Source organism: Physcomitrium patens, chromosome 6, assembly GCF_059467195.1.
Source record: "Physcomitrium patens ecotype Gransden chromosome 6, ASM5946719v1, whole genome shotgun sequence".
Classification (NCBI taxonomy): Eukaryota; Viridiplantae; Streptophyta; class Bryopsida; order Funariales; family Funariaceae; genus Physcomitrium; species Physcomitrium patens.
Window position 1 is genome coordinate 11642686 of NC_143415.1, and position 18066 is coordinate 11660751.

The 18066-nt window shown below is 34.4% G+C and overlaps 2 protein-coding genes across 3 annotated transcripts; one reads left to right on the forward strand and one right to left on the reverse strand.

Annotated features, from left to right (window-relative positions):
* Positions 1-8128: 8128 nt before the first annotated feature.
* On the reverse strand, positions 8129-8990 carry LOC112283171 (uncharacterized). Its single transcript, XM_024521565.3, has 2 exons — positions 8598-8990; positions 8129-8439 (listed from the first exon to the last, which is right to left on the reverse strand). The coding sequence occupies exons 1-2, from the start codon at positions 8905-8907 to the stop codon at positions 8423-8425; spliced, it is 327 nt and encodes a 108-aa protein (XP_024377333.1). The 5' UTR covers positions 8908-8990; the 3' UTR covers positions 8129-8422.
* A 1763-nt stretch (positions 8991-10753) lies between these two features.
* Positions 10754-13883, forward strand: LOC112283370 (uncharacterized). Of its 2 annotated transcripts, XR_016503329.1 has the most exons (3): positions 10754-11500; positions 11717-12599; positions 12791-13883. XR_016503329.1 is itself a non-coding variant. In XM_024521969.3 (2 exons), the coding sequence occupies exons 1-2, from the start codon at positions 11167-11169 to the stop codon at positions 11731-11733; spliced, it is 351 nt and encodes a 116-aa protein (XP_024377737.1). In that variant the 5' UTR covers positions 10754-11166; the 3' UTR covers positions 11734-13883. The 2 variants fall into 2 exon arrangements, 1 of the variants encoding a protein (XP_024377737.1); XM_024521969.3 differs by having other exon boundaries at positions 11717-13883.
* The last annotated feature ends 4183 nt before the right edge of the window (positions 13884-18066 follow it).

Here is an 18066-nt window from a genome sequence, read left to right on the forward strand (position 1 = left end):
AAAATGACGCTTTCGGCAACAGAATGGGTTTTTGAAGCTTGAAACTGTCCGAACGGTGCGTGGAGTTTTTCCACGATGGTTTTCACAAACTTGCACCAATTGGATGCAATTTTTCACACAATCAATCCATGCAAAGGACCAACAATAGAACATGAAGAAGCAGGAATCACAATACCAGAGAGTAAGCAGAGTCTTCAGCGGTGGCGATCTCACATCAGATCTGGCCCGTGCAGCACATAAGTGAGAGCACCATCGCTGAGCATTAATCGTGATTGTTCATGGCTTTTCGGCTTGCATGGTATTGCTCATGAAAATCTGGGTATGTCAGGGTTGCTGCGTGGGTGTTGAAGTCTTCCTCCTCAGAAGGGCCCACGACCGCTGTTGCTACTTCACAAGGTCATGCCATTGTTTGCAAAAGCTTGGCTCAGTATTTCGGACCAGCTGGGTTGGTTGGATTAGGCCATGAAAGAAGAGGAAGAGAAGTGTTGTGCTATGCTGTCGCAAAAGTCTCAGGCTTTAACCAGATCATCTCCGACCTTTGCTGTGTGGTGTTTTTTGTGGAGGCTTTGTGGAACCTGGACCTCCATGACTGTCGACCACCATGTCTGGATGCGACTACACGCTCACCGAGTCTACTCTTTTCGAATTAGTGAATTTGTATTGGGAGCACAACATGTCCATCTCACGTGAATATGCGTAAGTCCAAGCATTCCATTTCGGCTGGTGTCAGTAGACAGTTCTTCACGCCATCGCTAGTGAAGCATTGAAGTGCTGCTGCTAATCTTGGTCGCCCACGTGGTTCGAAGGACATGCGTGAGGGCGACTAGCTCTGCTCCGCATTTTGGACACCATTCACGGAAGTCACTTCACTTGAAACGGCCAGAGTTTTTTATTTTTTATTTTCAGTGTGGACGTTTTGGAGGATCTTCGAACTTGGGTTCAATAGGGTTTGGAAATTGGAAGCGTAGGTCATTGCATCAGTGTTGGAATGTGGTATGCGGACAGAGCCATGGGGTTGTCAGTTCTGCCTTAAAGGTGATCTCCACAAAGCGACCCATTTAGGACGGTGATGGCGTTTTGGTTCCCTAGACCAGGAAATATGAAAACCATTTTCGGCGAGCTCAGCATCTGGACAAACTGATCTTGATCATCTGGTCACGTCATTTGTCTCATCAATCGACCTTCCCAGTCGAGATGGTGGGCACAGTGCGCTGGTTACCAACTGAAACCCCTTTGGGTAGAGCTGATGTGTGTGAGAACGATGGAGATACATCTTTCTCAGTGCGAGGTCTACGGAGCCCGTGTGCGTCATGTGCGCCACAGCTGAGCTGTAAATACGGTGGCGTTTCCATAGATGACTTCAGAAAACTGATGCATCTCCATCACCACTTCACACTTCGACTTTAAAAATATCAAACTTTTGCTCAATCGCCTGGGCATTGGAGTAGTATTATGGGGTAACGAATATTCTGCAGCTCTCGTGTAAGCATCAACGGAACAGCTTGTTGGGACAGAAAGTTCCAGTTTCAGAACTCTCTTCTTTAAAAAACTGAAGTAAATGTGGCATAAAGGCAAGTTGGTGATAAAGGTTTCACTGCCCTGCTCACAACCCATTTTTTTAATGAAAGTGTTTTGCCAGCACCCGATTAGCGAGGAATTGTTGCTTTTTTCTGTCATTCGCCGAGGTCTCAATTTGATGCAGTTGGTGTGTTCTAGACTCGAGATGACCTTGACTACAGTAAGGTTCTATCATCTCCTCGGTGGAGCTTTCTGATTCTAGTTTCAAACAGTGACGTGGTAAGCTGATGCTTTGTTCGAATATAAAGCTAGGTGAACACCTACCTGAACAGAATGCTTCCTTTCAGTAACTAGCTCACAATGAAATATACATAAACTGAATATAGTGAATAAGATTGCTGTTAGATAAAGTGATGCGCCTTCTTGTTTTGAACTGGTAATTGGAAAGTATGAATCGTCAATATATAAGAATTAGAGCAGCAAGTTGAAGTGTGGGATTTGGGCATAGTCAACATGGAATGAAAATTGTCCTCAAGTAAGATAATTGGTTTCTTATGAATTAAGTGACCAAGTTCTGATGCAAGCATTAGATCAAGCCCACCTTCAAAGCTTTGACTGCTCGTGCCAACGTTGGAGAAGTCCCTCATAAAGAATCTTCTGATCGAGGGTACAAAGAGCATAGAACATCTTTTCTAGCAGTTTCGCAAGGAACTTATCCTCTTCAATGAAAACTTGCAAGATATAAATGACGAATCTATTCACGGAGTATAGTACTCTGTATTAGTTATCATGTTAAGCTGAACTGATACTGGAATGTTGTATCGAGGACGCCAGCTTCAATTGTTGTGAACCTCTGGTTCCGGAAAAAATACTGAAACGATGTGCTCCAACTTAAACCATTTCAATCTTCACAATCAAAGGCTGGAGCCACATTCATGGTCTCACTCAATCAAGACTACTGGATTTGTACAATGCAAATACATACAACTCATGGATCGGGCCTTCACCTGGAGTTCCAACAGAATGGGCAAAATCATTTTCAGGTGTTGCAGAATGAAAGAAACAAGATGAAATAAAACAGGAAATGTATCTACTTAGTGAGTTTCTGTTACATTGCAGCTCCTAATCTTCAACGTTTTCGTGAATAACTAAACTTTCCAGGAGGCCATGGCACCAACAGCAACAATTATCTAAAATCTGTCTTAGTTTCTTAACATACCCATAAGCAATCCGGGTTCAATGTCATCAACTGCAGAGCATGAGAAATTAGGGTTTCACATGGATGTTGAGTTATTCAATTAGTGGCTTCACAATTGTGAGTTATGTTCTATGTATACCTCAAAGTCAGATTGAACATGGTTTTTGAATGACAAAATGGGCATTCTATTCCCAACTGAAATAATAAGTTTTGACAGTTCAATCCATGCTGTGCAAGGTTCTGTTTATGAAAAAAATTCATGGTAGCGCAGTTGTTCAATAACTAGAATAAAATAATAATAATAATAATAATAATAATTGAATATTTGTATTGATAATACAATCAGATTTTGTTGATAAGATGAACAGGCATGATTGTGATACACAACGAACAATATATTTAATAGATGCTATTAACAGACCAAAAAAGAAAAGTTATTGGAGATGTATTTTGTTTATTTCTTTCGTAGTTAATTTTTTTCTTATCATGTTGAATTTTGATCAATCTGTGGATTCAATTAAATAAATAAATTGAAATAAATTTTGAAATGCTTTAGAAAGTTTTACAATTTGGATATTAAATTATCTATGATAAATCAATAAGTCATCAAAATCTTCATGATTTTTGAGAGAAACTATTTATTTTATATATGTTTAATTATTTATTTCACAAATTTCTAAGTGATTTATACAGTGTATTAGGATGCAATAAAAAATACACAAATATCTAGCTAATAACTTTAAAATCAAATAATTATTTTTTACAAATAAAAATGCAGGTATATAGATGTTGTAAATACTTCTAAGTATTGCTTCTACATAATCTCATGTGTAATTTTTTTAAGTTATCTTTGAAATTATAGCATTGAAAAAAAAAATATATATCTTTTAACTAATACTAGCAACTTTTTTTCACATTTAGAAATCCTAATAAGTTGGAGTTTATTTTAATCAAGAAATGTAGAAAAAATCATGTCTTTCTATATTATAAATCAATTTTATGATCTTTTTTTTTAAAATTATAACTATTAAAAATTATTGGGGAAAAAAATCCATTATAGTATTTTTATAGCACTTTACAACCTAACTTCTTTTTCTCTAAGATACTCTTAAAAAATTCGTCTTTAATTTTTTAAAACCACATATAATTTCTTAGGCTGCTTTTAAAACGTCTCTACCTTCGCATCTTGTTTAATTTTTTAAAAATCTGTGAAAATAAAATTTTATTTACTGTAATTCATTTTATTATTATAATACCTAATATTTTATTATTTTGATTAATTGAGGTCTTCAATATTGCAGTTTTTTCTTTCATTAAATAAACATTAAATGTAAATCTATAAAAAAAAATTATTTTTATTTCTCTCTTTATTTTGAATTTTTGAGGTTTATTTAAGTTGAAAGTAATGATTTTTTTAAAAATACCTATGTAAACAGATGTGATGTATTTTTTCAAATAATGTTATTAAAAAAATTATAATCTTCAAACAGTAAATTTGTAATTTACTTTTAAAATTTATAGATTCTCAAAAAATTACTTTTTGTCACATATGAGTCACAATAGAATTTTGACAAATCATCAATTTTAATCTAAATCTATGATTTGTAATACCTTATTAGGACTGCATGTTATTTTGAATTTTTTAAATTTTAATTTTGCTAATTAAATTTAAGTTCTCATGTCGACTTCAAATTCCAATATTTTACCAAATTCTCTTAAGAGAAGGTTATTTAATTTAAAAAAAAAAAAAATCTTAGTATTATAAAGAATTAAAAGATGCAAGATCCTAATTAAGAAAAAATATAGTTACTTACAAATTAGAAGTGATTTTACAAATATCAAAGATTTAATAAGAGCTTTTGTATTGATTGTTAAATTAATATTTACAAAAAAATAATTTTTAATATAATATATACCTATAAAAAATCAACAACTAAGCAATAAAATATCTCAATTAATTAATTTTAATAATATAAATTCATAAAATTCTTACTTTTAAAAATCTGTACTAATTTTTTCAATAATAAAATATTATATTTTAAAAGATTATAGATTTCTTTATTAATATTGATAATAAAAATAAAAGGAGGGAATTAAATCAAATTAAATTAAAAATAACATACTCTAAATATAGTTTTATGTTAATCTGAATATCTTTTTTGTTCATCAATTATTACATAAATTTAAGTTACATAGAAGCTTTTTAAGAGGATTTTGATTTCTATCTTATTATAAAATGTTTTAAATTCATTAATTGTTGATTGGGGTCGGTATTAACAAAATAAAAAAGTCCATTCATACATTAAAATTATCCAGTCTTATAGCTACAATGGCATTATATTTAAAACTATTGATCTTTTTATAAATTTTCTATTATTCTATCTGATGCCCTAAAATAAATAAATAAATAAATTTCAAACCATGAAGTATACTATTTTCTATTTATTAGTTAGAATTCATATTTATTAACACATTAAAATTATCTTAGCCAATCAATATTACATTATTTTTATCAATTAATGGAATGCATTTATGTACATATTTATGACTCATAAACTAAAAAATATTCTTTGCACATATTTATACATGGTTAAATAAGTCCTTAAAGTGAAATTTTTGGATATTAGAATTATTAGTATTTTTTATGTTACTCCTAAAGACATAAATTCATAAAATATTTAAAATTTATTGTAAAAATATTGATTAGTAGAAAGTTTAATAATTTTAATGTTAATAAAATATAAAAGTGTATATTTAATTGAATAGTATTATTTAATTCAGATTATTAATATTATTTTCTAAGTTTTAAAAAATCATTAATAAACCACTTGAAATTTAGTGAAATTTTTGTTGAAAAAGAAAACAAATGCATACCTACCAAGTTTATCATGACTTAAAAACCAATATTAGTTAATAATGACTAAGAATCAAAACATTTAAAAATATATAAAAAAAAAATATTTTATTATAATTATTATTTTTAATTTTTTCATAATAAGTATTAAAATATTATTGTTTATATAGAAGAGTTTAATTTAGTTAATTGGACCTACAAATAAAATTTTAAGTAATTTCAACTTTTCTTGCATTATTGGGTGTTTTGAAGTACTTTAGTTTGTTCAATTAGTATACCTTTTCACTTTAGATACTATTTTTTCCAATTCAACCTCCTATAAATTCAATATATATATTCAATATTAATACATTCAAAAATATGCATATGCACACAAACATATATATATATATATATATATTAAAAATTTATTAGATTTTAGAAGTATTTTAGTGTAGTTATTAAGTTAAAGAGTGATCACATGACTAATAGATTACAAAGTAACATCTTTGCTTGATTAATAATTACAAACAAAAGTTTTTAATTTTTATATAATATCTAATTATGTAATGAAAAAATTATCTTAATTTTTTAAAAGTATATAATTTTATAAAATAATATTATAAAAGTTTAATAGATGTTTTAAAAATTAATTATACCTTATATTAATATATTTAAAATCTTAGTTTTGATTTTTTATGCTAAAATATATGTATTAATTTTAAACTTAAATTATTTTTTAAATTATAAATTACCTTTGATGATAAAAATCAAAAGAAAAATTCTAAACTTAAAAATCATAATAGAAAAAAAAGAATTATTTGATTATTGCTATTAAAGCAAATGAAAGTTTGTAAGATAAAGAATCAAACTCCAAATAAATATTGAAAATACTAAAGATGATGTATGCATATATATATATATATATATATATATATATATATATATAATACTTATAAGATTTAAAAATATTTTTTAAAAATATATATATTTGAATGAGTTTTTATATTATTATTTAAAATTAAATATTTTGAATATTATATTTGAGATTTTTATTTTAGCTTTTAATTAGTAAAATCAACTAGTATAATTAAAAGATTTGATTAGTTTGTACTTTTTCATATACTTTTTTATAGTATATAAAATTATTGTTATTAATATTAGAAGTAAACAAATAATTTATTTAATAACTATTATTACAAGTTCTTGCCAATACCACCACAAGTTGTCTTAAATTGCATTGCAACATAAGTTTTGGATAGCCTATGGTGTCAATAGCAAAAATTGTGGTAGAATTAGAAACATTCTACACATTTGTGTTTTTCTTTTTATTTCTTATTTTTCTTATTTCTTTTTCTATTTCATTTTTTCTTCTTTCAGGATTATATATGTATAAAAATTACGCATTTGAGCTATTGGTCATGTTGGGTGAAAATATTGTTTGAAAATAAACAGTTTACCAAAAAGTTTAATTTCTAAAAAACATTACAACAAGAAACTTAAACAAGTAATTAAATTTTAAAAAAATTTGTCACAACCTGAATTAATTGGAACACGTAATGTATAGTTGTAGAATTACTTTTTAAAATATCATATATTCTTAAAGAAGTATCAAGATATGATATATAAATTTTTAATTATATATTTAAAAAGATAATCTCTCTAATTTAAAAGATAAACACGCTAACAACAGACATCCTGTTGTTTCCAGTGTTATAGATATGCATGCTTAATTTTTCAAAAAAATTCGTTATTTAGTTAATTTGAGTTGATATAATCAGGGTTTATTTTATTTTTAGCTTATTTTAATTTTTTCCGAACCGTTTTGACAGACATAAAACGACAATGAATGATCAATTTCAGTCTTTTGCACAAAAAGTTCTGTTCTTCCAGATTCAATGCGTTAGTTACTGCATACATCGTAATTGATTTTCTACTTTATAGTGGCCACCTATCTTACTTTTATTGTCCGCTCCATTCTGATACATAATTCAAAGATGGTTCGCCTTCTTTGTGCAGCACTTCAACTCTTATTTTCTCACAAGGTATACTCTTATCTCTAAAAGTGGCTGCTTCCATTGTTCACAACTCAATATTTCAACTGTAAGATGAACTTCAAAGACAATATCTATCTCACATATCTATATTCACTCCTATATAGATACTGTCAAGGATTAACTTGTCTGTTCTATTATCTACTGTCTCATATATTCATGAATATATGAGACAGTAGATATATTCAACTGTGTCTGTCGACTTCAGACCCTTTAGAACGGTGGAATAAAAGTCAGTCAGTGTATCAAAAGTCAATTAGAACAATCCTGCTTCAACCATCTACTTAATGAGTAGTACTAATAGCAAAGCAAGCTGTGCACCGAAGCTTAGCAGCCTGAACGAATGATATCAAATGCTTATGAAGTACGAGCAGAAGTGTTGGAATGAGGAGAAGGAGGTTCACAGGCGCCACAAATCAAAGACTTACGAGGTTGTAACAATTAGATGAGGTTGAAAAACGCCCAGCTCGATGAACGCAAACCAACCCACAAGTTGTGCGGAGTTTTTTCAAAGGAGATATGGACTTAGGAAAATCAGTGTTGAGTTTCCAATGCCTGAAACTGAGGTGCAAGAGACCTCGGCATTCAGGTCATCATCACATACAACTGAATGTCATCACAAGTATGTCCTGCTCATCAGGAAATTCGTGTTATGGTTGCTATAGCAACTTCAAGACTGTCTGCAGCCACTAAACCCTTCAACCCCTGAAGAATGCTATACGTACCACTCTTCTTACTAGATTAAAACCCATGTCTCAGTGAAACCATGTCGTCGCCGAGATGGCGATCGATCAAAGTGAAAGTCTATGAGGAGTTGTTTCAAGGAACGACGTAACCTGCAGTCCCATCACAAAACACCCAAGTACCCATCAGTATCATCTATTTGAGCTGCTTGTGCGGCACATCTAGATTTAGCCTCTAGATAGTTTAAAGGTTTCACGATGGAAAGCTCATAGCGACGGAGTCATGGAACCTCAGTATTTCGGAATCTTACCCGCGCAGTTCCGGCCCTTAAATTTGGCATAGGCGGCAGAATTACTTCCGCATCTCGCCGGCACATGAAGGGCGTTGTTGACGTAGGCGTCGGAGTATTTGCCATTCGCAAGCAAGTTGCAGAAACAGGGGGCGTCTACCTGTCCAAGCTGGGTGCAGCATGAACCAGTGGGGGTGGCTCCTTTGGTCACGGCATCCAGGCATCCAGCCACTTGCTGCAGGCTGCAGGCTGCGTCGACATTGCGTGCAACCATGGAAGCCACCACGACCACAAGCAAGCTCAAAAGCACAGTGCGCTTCGCCCCCTTCATACTGATCGATTGCCGATCTCTGGAGTCTGGGATCCCTTCGAATGATCTGGTAGCTCACGAAATCTCACGCTCAGTAGATCGCTGACTGGTGATGTGAGGACGTTGATGTAGAGTGGCACAATTTATATCAGTTTGATTGAGTGTAAACTGGCAGATGCACAGATGCTTGAGTACGGTCTGTCAGTAGATTTGGGGTGGCTGCGACTTTCAGAGTTTTTCTAGTGACGGACAAAATGAGTGAATGATCTTCTGTGGCCTTCCGGGTGCTCGCGGTCTATCAGTTCCTGATGTCATATTGACATGCACTGAGTAAGGACATAATTCTGTAAAGCGTAAATATTCGTCAACGATGGTGCATTGATGCTGATCACCCCTGGTTCGTAAAAAATTGGTGCTACCACACAGGTAGATCTGTCTTCAGGTGGACAGGGTGGTGTATAGCTATTGACTGGACATCAAAGAATTATGTCGTAATTGTGTGGAAAAGCACAGCTTGTGGAATTTTCTACAAGCATCTCATTAAGGAAGTAGCGATTTTTGTTATCATGGTACGTAAGATATAGCCGGAATTAGGTGAATTGAATCAAAGTTGCTTGTAGTTTGTTTTTGATAATTTTGTTTGACCAAGTGGTGCAGTCGAACAAGTCACTAATAAAAAAAAAAGGTTTACACATTTTCCTCATCTCGATTTAACTTGGAGAACCCGTAAATACAACTGCAGTGAAGGCTTTGGGTTTACAAAACCCGAAATTCTGGTCAAGGAATCCGCGGCCATTGGACCTTTCACAATTGGATTTTCAGCAACCGTGGCTATTGATGAGGCGATGATCTAAAACATTTTCACCAAGATTTGGTAGCTAGTATATTATTGGACGCAATATTGTTTAAACGAATATGGCAGAGAGAAGTAACGAATGGAGACAGCAGCAGTAAAGTTCTTCTGATTACAGACATTGCCACTCCATTGCTACTACTCACTGTCCTGAAGACAATTGGTAAGCGTGGCAGGGCAGTATGTAGTGGCATTGAAGTTATTGGCCTCGTAAAATCCAAGTTAACCTCATTCTAAATGAAATTAACTGCGGCCAACTATCAGTCTAATGATGCAGAGTAGCTGCATGTAAACTGTTGTTACAGAAGGCCCTCGGTTTTCTTTACTGTCGTCAGAGGGTCATTGACATGAGATCCAGAATTAAAGACAATTTGTTATGTTAAATTCATTTCTGAAGGCTGGTATCTTTGTATGCCAGTACATCAACAAGTCTGACCAGTAGTTGAGGTACAAGAACAGATGATGCGTGTGAATTTATTGCGAGGTGTCAACTGAGGCTGCCAACCCCAATACTATTTAATTCTAACAAGTTTTTACCGAAACCACCCCCAAAGAAAATAGAAGAACGGCTGAATTGAGGAAATCCATTGATGCTGATTCAGTAATATATGAAACCTAAGTGAAGTGGTTCAGTTGGTACTTGTTGCATCTGTACTGTGACCCTCACTGAATAGTTGGTGACCTTGTTTCTAGGAAGAATTATTACCAAGCTTCTTTATGATGGTTCATAATGCTTGTGGCCCTTACTAATTGAATGCACTGCAACCAGTTTGTCCTGCATGTCAGTTTGGGCATTCAGGTGCCAGCTCTCTTCATACTTCGTGTCAAAATTCAGAATATTTCAGACTAATCTATCGTAAGTTAGATGCACTGAATGCACGTTGTTCCCAGTTCCTCATGAAGGTTGTTCCAATCGCGACTTGTTTCGATGCGCGGCTCACGTCTTAAGTTATCGCTCTTGGTCGTTTCCTAAAATCGATTGTTTTCTTTTCTTTTCTTTTGTTGTTTCCATGCCTTGGTGATGTAGGAGCAATCGGGTTGTACTCAAGTTCAGATCATGGGGAATTCATTCAACACCACAGCATTCTCCAAGATCTGAACTGCATATCTTTTCTTCCAAAGCTAATTCGATGACTCATATCCTCAAGACATTGAAGTTCGAGAACACATCGTTTCTCCAGCTGGTTGTACGATCCTGGTGCACTGAATGCCCGTGACATCTAGTTCTCAAGTATTTCTCCATCACGCCAGTCATGAGCCACGCTTTCCTATAAGACCCTTCCGACACCATTCCCTCCTCCATCGCAATTTCCTGCACCTACGTCAGAATTTTCTGAAAGAAATCGTGTAGCAGCGTCTTGTCAGTGGTGTCAGAGGCGGGGAGTCCCTGCCAGGAGCCTGAGTGATTGTGATTGTGATCAGACGCCATGGAGATCGGGTTGAAGCAATGCTGTACTTCCGTGGCGTCGATGAGTTTGATAAGTGCAGTGCTGCTGTTGGCGATGGTGTCCACGTCTGCACATGGGGAAGGCCAGCAGCACCCTTGTAGCGTGAAGGCACTCATGCCCTGCTTGCAAACTGTCAAGGGCCCTTACCCTCCCGAGCCTGATCACACCTGCTGCATCGCCGTGATGGAGGCAAACCCTAGCTGCCTCTGCTCCGAGTACGTTAACTCCAACTTCTCCCCGAACTTCATCAAAAACGTGCTGGCGATGCCCAAAGCCTGTGGCCGCACCAATCTCAGTGGCTTTCATTGCGGCAGTAAGCCTCAATGCACCTTTAAAAACATACATTTCAACTGCACACTTGGTGCAATAATTCTACACACACACACACACACACATATATATATATATATATATATATGCATTTTACACATACACATATAGATGTGTGTTTTTGTATTGGGTGGTGCTCATTGACCATAATTATTGGCTGTACGACAACTTCGTAACTTTGTTGGTTTTGGTTGTGCAGTATATACCATCGACTGAACGACGTAAACCTGCCGTGAGTTCATACATGGAGAACAACCCCGGGAGTGAAAATGCATGGACATGGATCATCAGAGGATGCATGGACATGGATCATCAGAGGATGTTGTAACTTCGAATTAGGTTTGTCACTAAGATTGTCGCTACCCAGTGGAGAACTATGCGAAGTAATTCTACAAATCTTCAACACGATCAAAAGTTGAAGGTTTCTTCAAGATCAGCATAGAAGCTCAAATTGAACCTTAAAGCTTTTCGCACGTGCTTGCAACTAGATCACAAGGCATTAACAAGCTTCCATTCAGCCTTATCGGTCATTCCATATACTTCAAACACGTCACGAGTCATCTGTGTGGTTCGGCGCTCCTTTCGGGGAATCATAAATCGCTCCCACAGATATTTCAATCACCAGGAACCCAAGTGACACATTCTGCTAACCAGCTTGTTCTGGCCGAGGTTATCAAAACATACTTTGTGGAGAAAAGTCTTGGGGGAACACGATGACGCTCTGGAGCTCCTGTCGCGCTGCGAAAGAACACCGAGAGTCGCCGCAGTAGTTAATACATGCTGTATTTACTCGGCTTATCCCTCCCCGCCTTCGGATCTTTAATGGGAGTGAAACCAGTGTGGTGGAACAGTGGTTCGCATTAGGGTTCTAAACAAGGGTTTGGCGGCTAACACCACAATTAGCACGAAGTGGGTTTGTGGGACCAAAACCGTTCAGGGCGTTGTGTGCGGACGTGCTCAGGAAGATGGCTCGGCAGACGCGACGGTGGCTCCCACAGTGTCTGAGGCAGGTCGCACGGCGTAACAGGCACGAAAGGACGACCAGGTGAAACCGGAGGTGATTGCTGCGACAGCTAATCTAGGTAAGTTTGCGGCCATCAACCCAATTCACGCTATGCCTGGGAGAGAAACTGCCTGATGGTTTATCTCGCAGCTGCACCGGGTTTTTACCGTGCACCAAAGTCGTCGAAGTCCAACTAGATATAGAAAAAGTTCAGAAAGAGATGGAATACCTCCAGGGATGCATGGTAATTGCGTATTTCGTGAGTGGCAGGCCTCCCACAAAAACGCTGCGAGCATGTCTCGATCACCTGAAAACAGAGATACATGAGGATTTACTTCTAGGGAGAGACCTAGGGCACGGCTTTTTCCAGCTCATAAGCAAATACATAGCAGGAACACAGAAGGTGTTGATGCGGACCCTCCATATCCCACAATGGGGGCCCTGCATCATCCAATCGTAGGTAGCGGACATCGTATCCAATCGTCAGGTCGGCATGAAAATGCCAACCTGGATCACGCTCAAAGCTGTGCCAGATGAAATGGTAAGCAGTGTTAGAGACATAGCCCAGAGTCTTGGCCGGGTATTGGGAAGAGACAGAGGAAACCGTAGAAGTGCGGACCAAAAATTCTGTGTAGCGCTAACGAACGGGAGTCCACACGCACTCACCATTGGAGCAATAAATCCAGTAACGGGGAAAGCGGCACGCATCCAAGTCGATTACAACCATCTGCCCATCTGATGCCGTTACTGTCTTTCGGCGGCACACTTGATTCATGACTGCACAACTCTCTCGGGGGCAAAAAACCCAGCAATACGAGAGGACCTTCGCCCAATGAATCATCCCCAAACCAGAGCACGCTACCAGATGAACTGTCCTCACCAACACATAATAATCAACCAGCGGCTCCCACTGCAAGGACCGTTGGTGTGATCAGCAAAGTTGACCAAGCAGCTTCCGACCCGAGGAGCTTAGCTGCTGTGAATGCTCGTGTTTGCACCATAGGCCACACCATTTCGGAGGGCAAATTTAGCACTGTCACGAAAGCCCACATTGACAAAGTCGAACAGCAGGGAGAGCAGATTCTCGCACCAAGTCATCTGGCTTTGATCGAGGTACAAGAGAGAATACTTTGGGTGCATTTTTGAATTTGCAAGTTAGCGAATGAACGCATGAATGCTCGCCAGGTAGAATACAGCGGAGGGAATGACGGAGGGTGAGTGTGACGCGATGTGAGTGGGGTGATGAATAATGTGCTAAGAATTCGTCGCCGCAATTTACACAATCAGTCCAAAGCATCAATCTTTGACAAAATGTACACTTTGTTCTTGTAAAAAATTCCTCGACAATTTGAGTGCGAAAATATACTAGTTCCCCCATTGAAAACATGTGAAGTTAGAAAACTTGCCATACGTAAAGCATTTTGAACTATTCTACTCAATTATATTCATTATATTTGAAGTTTTGATTCATGTACAAAATGCCCATGGATTTCATTTTTTTTGTTGAACGTTTTTCCTTTGACCAAATTGCTCAAATCGATTGGAACACTTTCAATGTGTGTGTGTGCTGCGCTTTTGCATAATGTGAATCAACTTGGATTGTTGCTTTCTGCCATGTTAAGCTCAAAATGGGATTCCAATAAAAACTGAAAAGCTTTAAGCATATACTTTGGGTTACCAAATTTTAATATTAATTTGAATGAATTTTTTGGACAATTGTAAAAGACAGTTCTTCAATTTAATTTTTTCTTTCTCCACAATTATTATTACTGTTTAATTTAAATGTAATTTTTATGGTAATTATCATGTGCAATATGAATGTTAATTTTTTTGAATACTTTAAAAAATAGAAATTCAATTTTCTTATTCAATTTGTTGTTAATTCTAATTCAAATGATGATTTCAATGCTTATTTTTATTTGTTTGTTTGTTTGTTTGTTTTTTTTTTTTTTTTTTTGCAACTGTTAAAGACATTTCTTAATTTTTTTCTCATTTATTATTAATGTTAAGTTCAAATGTTATTTTTATGGTAATGTGAATGTTTAATTTGAATGTAATTTTTTTTGAATTTTTTTAAGAATAAAATTTTAATTTTTTTATTAATTTTATTCTTAATTATAATTTAAATATCAATTTGAATGATAGTTTTTTGGACTACTGTTAAAAACGTTATTGCAGTTTTTTTTTTCAATACCTATTATTAATTTTAAGTTTAAATTAGATTTTAATAATAAAATTTTAGAATAAATAATATCACTTTATTTTATTGATTTTATTTTCATTTTTTAATGCATAATTAATTGATCTAAGTAATTGACTTGTTTAGTGTATAATTATTTTATTTGTATAATGCCTAAGTAATTGACTTATTTAATATATAATTATTTTACTTGTATAATGCCCAAGTAATTGACTTGTTTAACATATAATTATTTTACTTATATAATACTTAAGTAATTAGCTCATTAATGTAGAATCATTTTACTTGTTGAATGAATAATTATTTAACTTGTATAATACATACTTATTTGACTTTTTTAGATGATCTTAATCCAAAATATATGATTTTCATAGGTTGAAATCAACATTATGGTACGAGCAAATAATAAATTACCAAGTCTTAGTGAGCTATTGGAAATCAACTCCAATACTAATAAATATAATCAATATAGTAGTGCAAGTGAGTCAAACTCTCCTATTTGGACTAAAGTTGATAATTATAAAGGTCTTGAAATTTTACATTCACAAATTAGAAGAATTTTATGGGGTGGTGAAGTTAATAGAAGGTTAAGGCAATATGGTTAGAAGGAGATAAAGAATAGGCTATCAAGGCAAGAAAAGAGTCAATTCAAGTGGATTTATAAAGAGGACAAGGGTAAGGATGGAGAGTAAGGTGTTGCTCTTTAGCAACCTTGACATGGAGGACATCATAGGCAATCAAATAATTTTGCAACATATCAACAATCAGCATTACAATTACTATCATCAAGGCAATGTATAAGCGGCATTGTCAAATATAAGAAAAAAATTCTTTATGGAGTAATGAGAAAATGAGTGTTGCATTAACAAAGTATGATGAGCATAGAAGCATCAAAAAAATAATAATAAACTATGATATTTTATACACAATTTTTATGAAGTGGTATTATGAAATGTGATCTTTTAGAAAAGGAGGAGTTAAAAGGGTTCTAACTATAAAAGGATAAAGTGAGCTTGTGAAGTATATTTTAGCCATATGTGATAGGGGCGTAAGTTTCTTACCTACAACTTTGAAAATGAAGGTTTTTGAAGTAACTATGGTTCAAAGAACTCCATTTTAGAATAGAATTTTAGGTAATGGATGATTGATGTGGTTTAAAAAACATCATCCAAAGCTCATAGTGAGAATGGTACAAGCTCTTGTGTCTTTTAGTGCAAAGATACTATCCAAAGAAAATATACAAAGCTTCTATGATAATCTAAGTGAGTTATATACATTGCATGGATATTCTCCAAAAAAAAGGTGTAAAATTGTGATAAATCTAATATATGTGTAGGAAAAAATGGTGGTATGCTTATCATAGCTTAAAGAAGTGCTTGTTGGATATATCTGACCATTCCAAATTAAAAAAAAAAAAAATTGCTATTAGTGTCAATTTACATCAATGCAATGCAGATTTGCATATTTTCTTTTTATATTTTTCAACATAAACATTTTTGACAAAATAACATATAGCATTGGAAGCTAGATGCAACTATGGCAATGCAATCTAAGGCTTGGATGACAAGTTGTTTTTTTTTTTTTGTGTAGATTTCTTATTTTATTAAGAGCATGGAACAACTTGGTGGCATTTCTCCTACTTAGAAGTATCTACTAATTTTTGATGGACATATAAGCTATGTTACTATTGAAGTGGTAAGACTAGCATACAATGTAAGACTAAATATTCTAATCCTACCATCTCTTATATCGCATGCCATATAGTCTTTAGATATATGTATATTTAGACCTTTCAAGACATATTTCAAAGGATATTGGAATTATTAGGTTTCTAGAAACCTAAATTAATATATCCAAAAATAAACTCTTATACATTGGATGTCCTTAAGCTTAAAATGTGCTTTGACAACAAATAATATCATTAAAGGTTTTAGCCCTATCGATATTTTTCTACTTGATAGAACTCAATGGGCAATTTTATGGATCCAAATCAAACTTACATGTAATTTATAGAAGTTGGACAAGGTAAAAATAATGTAATTGAAAATTCTTCAAAGAATGAAATTGATAGCATGGAGTCAATTTTTAAAGAATTACCTACTTTATTGATTCATGACATTGCAGTGGAATTAAAACTGGCTTCAAATTCTACTACTAAATATTTTTTGTTGATGCAAACATATTAAATTTGAAGTTGGCAGAAGAAGTTGACAAATTAGACCTTGCATGGTTTAATTCAAAATCTATAACTTGATTTCTAATACTACCTACTATTACAAATATACCCAACTCTAGGAGATGGAATGTGAATCTTATAGTAGATTTTTCTAAAACATTAATACTAACCTGAGAGGTATATATGAGTATTATGCAACAAATATAAGATTAAAAACTTGAATAAGAAAGAGAGAAGAAAAGAACACAAATTTGATATGAAGAATCAAAATATAGAAGATTAGTAGATTTGGAAGAGAAAAGGATTTTAAGAGAAGCTTACTAAGTTTCAATGGGAGAAGAACAAGCTTGTAAGCCTATACAATAAGAAGCTATCATGGAAGAGTGCACCTACAAGGTGCTTAAGTGGAATACTTTATCAAAAGAACATACTTGTAAGATGCTCGAGCAAAAATCCTTACTTTTGGTTGTATGCAAAGTAGCTCTACATAAAATAGTCACATGCATGAAAGAAGTGTAATGCCAAGATTTGCAAGAATAGTAAGTATTTCTATACCAAGCTTGTCTAGCCCTCTAAGTCAAGTTGTCTATGGTATGATTAGTAAGAGTGTCAAGAAGACTATTTGAACAATTAAATGCCTTTATTCTTGCATAGAATGTGGAAACATATCTAGATGATGTTAATAATGTTGATAATTTTTTAAATACTAATATTAATATTTTAGGAAGATTCTAAGCCAAAATGGAGGTTGTGATAGGCGTTGCAAAGGAACCACATGTAGATTTGGCATTATAAGAGGGTCCCATAGCAAGTTGGACATTGACCTACGTCAGCATGGCCAAATAGACATTGACCTAAGTTGTTGTGGCCAGTTAGATATTGATCCAATTTAGTACTATGGGGTGGTTGTTGGATCGAGTCGACATAGACAAGCAGTCAATGTTTGCATAGTGCAAAGGTTGTCATTTGTGATCAATGCTAGAAGGAAGGGAGAGGGGAGGAGGAGGAGGAGAGAGATCTACTCATTTTGGTATTACAAGTTTGTTATAAGAGAGGTAGTATAACCAAAACATTTGGAAGGTTTTAGTAAAATTGTGGATTGAGATTGGAAGATGGAGAATGTGAGATATTATTTGGCATGAGAAAAAATAAAGAAGAAATGTGGCACGA

What these genes read in the sequence shown, in the direction of transcription:
- LOC112283171 (XM_024521565.3), bottom strand. Translation starts at nt 8,907, where the DNA reads ATGAAGGGGGCGAAGCGCACTGTGCTTTTGAGCTTGCTTGTGGTCGTG.
- LOC112283370 (XM_024521969.3), top strand. Translation starts at nt 11,167, where the DNA reads ATGGAGATCGGGTTGAAGCAATGCTGTACTTCCGTGGCGTCGATGAGT.